Below are 2,720 nucleotides of genomic sequence, written 5' to 3'. Positions count from 1 at the left end.
GTGCCATGAACCGATACTAATGCTTCAAACCCCTGGGACTAATACCTGTACGGTGCCCTAGCCGTTCGAACCGGGACTAATGCTCACATTAGTCCCGGTTCGTAATGCAACCGGGATTAATGCTCTTTTCTGGCCGAATCAAAGCCCTGTTTTCTACAAGTGTCGTCTAAAATACACTGCTGGGCTGCACGCCTGGGCCAAGTATCTCGGTCTATCGAGCTGGCCCGGTCAAAACCAGGACCAGACCGACTTATTTTCGGGCCTGTTTCTGCAGACCGGACCGACCATTTTTATCAGCGGGCCAGGACCGTTCGGTCCTGTCCGTTGCGGGCCACGAGCCGGGCCAAAAGCCCGCTCGCCACGTCCAGGCCGAGTCTTGTGTATCGTTGTACATTTCAAAGCAGCAAGCAAGGATCGGAGTACCCAAATACTGTAGCAGCCTAGACGTTCCCCAAATACAGTATAAACTAGTGAACTTATGAGGAAATTTCCTTGGACCACTTTCAGTGACCAGCACCCACCGCTTTCCTTGACGTGATCCGCCCGTCCCCCATTGCGTCACACGCCTATCTCCGCAAAGTCACACTCCCAACCCTCTAAAGGCTTGAGTGCTCTACCCACACCATTACCACGCCTCGCACAATTGTCGCCAGGCGAGACAAGGACAGCTAGCAAGAGAGCAAGGCGATGTCAATGGCGGACGAGCAATACGACGCTGGGCCACGCGGGGCGCCGCACGGGCTGCTGTTGGCGGTGGTGGTGGGGCTGCTGGTTGGGTGGCCGCTTTTCCTAAGTGACGGCGCTGAGGCGGTCACCGATGCCATCGCCGAGCTGCTCGGCCCCATGGGCCTGCTCCTCCTCCCGGTGGGGCTCCTCCTCCTCATCCACCTCCTCTCCTGCGACCGCTCCCCCGACGTGTTCGAGTTTGGCGGCTCGCCCGACGCCGTGCACCACGTCGGGGGATCCCCCGTCGGCGTGGCGCTGATGCTGGTCCTCATCCTTGCCCTCCTCTACTACCGGTCCGCGCTCTTCGGTGGCGGCGGAGGCGACGACGAGTAGGCGCCTAGGCGCTCGCCAGTAGGTACTAGGTAGAGCCTGATCTCGGTGTGGCTGGTTGGTTGTTCAGACTTGCGAGTAGGCACTCCAGCAGGCAGCAGTAAATAAAAAAAGTGAGAGCTTTGCGTCTAATCTGTTCCAAGTGTTGCATTGCAATCTTGGTCCAACTGGCAAGGACAAACAAAAAGTTGGAACTGAATTTGACCTGATCTGTGCCTTTTGAACCGATAGTGAGACGCTAGCTCCAACTGCCTCGTACCGTGTAGTGTACTACTCCAAAAAGCTAATGGTGTTCTGCTCGTAGTAGCTGAAAATGAAAACATAACTTTGGATTTCCAAAAGGAGAAAAAAGGGCAATTTGAAGTCAGTTTCATGGGATGTTTAGCTGACAAATCTGTGCACTAACAAGTGATTACACACTCATCCTAGGCAAGAACGTAGCTTGCTAAGGTCCTGGTATGTAATGGTTCCACAGTTACTCAGGAGTGACGTGGTGGGGGAGTTCCGCGGGTGTGCTGTGTGATTTGGAAGCGAACTAGAAGTAACTAGTCTTCAACCCATGCTACTGCACGGGCTAGTAATTACCGAAAATTTATAATATTATACATAAAATGTTTAAGTAATTATTTACTTTATATCCCGTCCAAATCAGAAGTATTGATTATTTTTACTACTTATTTTCATAGCGCAGATAATATTATATTTCCTACGCCCTACACTTTAAACATTGTGGACAATCATACACCTTTAAATTTTTTGTATTGATCTTCGTGACATAACAAAATATGGTCACACCATTATACATACTAAAGTCTCCTAAACTAACACTGGCTAAATGCATCTCATGATGTCCTATGTTTTTAACACTACTACACATATATCATCCATGATTTTGCTCTCTAGCACTTACTATTCACTGGTTAACCATGTTTCCCGCGTACATGTGGTTAAAATATTTTTCAAAATAAGCACTCGGTAGTTCATTATGCCGATCACTCTCAACCCCATCCATGCGTGCTCTCGATGTGTGTGTGTGTTACACATGCGCATGCTCGGACACACACATAGCCCTATCCAACTCTTCGCTGCACCCACCAGTCAAGTGCTCATCAGTTCTACATGTTGATGAGATGCACACCTCGCTAAGGTATGTGGCTCGGTTAATTCTTGTACTTTTAAATGTTTGGAAGATTGTTGAACTTCTTGAAGTTTGCTTTTAAATGCATGGAAGGCCTATATGTCTTTTTTTAATAATTAACTATATTTCTGGTTTTCTCATCAGATCAATTTTTTACTTGGGCTGGAAAGTTTTAGAATCCATCCTTGTATTTTTAGTGGCTTACCCATTTGTTTTGTCTAAGGATCCCCTAATTATTGGATTCCATCCGTAAACAGATTTCACATTTCTTCAATACCAATTTCTTCATATTTTCGGAAAAAACTATGTGCTTATCATTTGCAAATTTGGGTACATCTTCTCAAGTGTGATTTATGGACGTGATTAGTGTAGTGTATGTAACTTATCCCCTGTGTGTCGGAACTTATGAAATCAGTCGGTTTCTGATGAACTGGCGTGGTTTAAATATTTTGTTTTTTTTTTTGAAAATTTTTGTTTCACTCGCGCGTTTTAGCCATTTTGTATTTTGTTATTTTATTATTAAATA

The 2,720-nt window shown here is 46.5% G+C and overlaps 1 protein-coding gene across 1 annotated transcript; it reads left to right on the top strand.

The window, feature by feature from the left end:
• Window positions 1–524: 524 nt before the first annotated feature.
• LOC119345865 lies at window positions 525–1,248 on the top strand. The gene has a single exon (XM_037615717.1). The coding sequence runs from the start codon at window positions 688–690 to the stop codon at window positions 1,057–1,059; it is 372 nt and encodes a 123-aa protein (XP_037471614.1). The 5' UTR covers window positions 525–687; the 3' UTR covers window positions 1,060–1,248.
• The last annotated feature ends 1,472 nt before the right edge of the window (window positions 1,249–2,720 follow it).

This window comes from Triticum dicoccoides, unplaced genomic scaffold (genome assembly GCF_002162155.2).
Source record: "Triticum dicoccoides isolate Atlit2015 ecotype Zavitan unplaced genomic scaffold, WEW_v2.0 scaffold31913, whole genome shotgun sequence".
NCBI classification, from domain to species: domain Eukaryota; kingdom Viridiplantae; phylum Streptophyta; class Magnoliopsida; order Poales; family Poaceae; genus Triticum; species Triticum dicoccoides.
This window is presented reverse-complemented; position numbering and strand designations above follow the sequence as displayed.

What these genes read in the sequence shown, in the direction of transcription:
- LOC119345865 (XM_037615717.1), top strand. Translation starts at nt 688, where the DNA reads ATGTCAATGGCGGACGAGCAATACGACGCTGGGCCACGCGGGGCGCCG.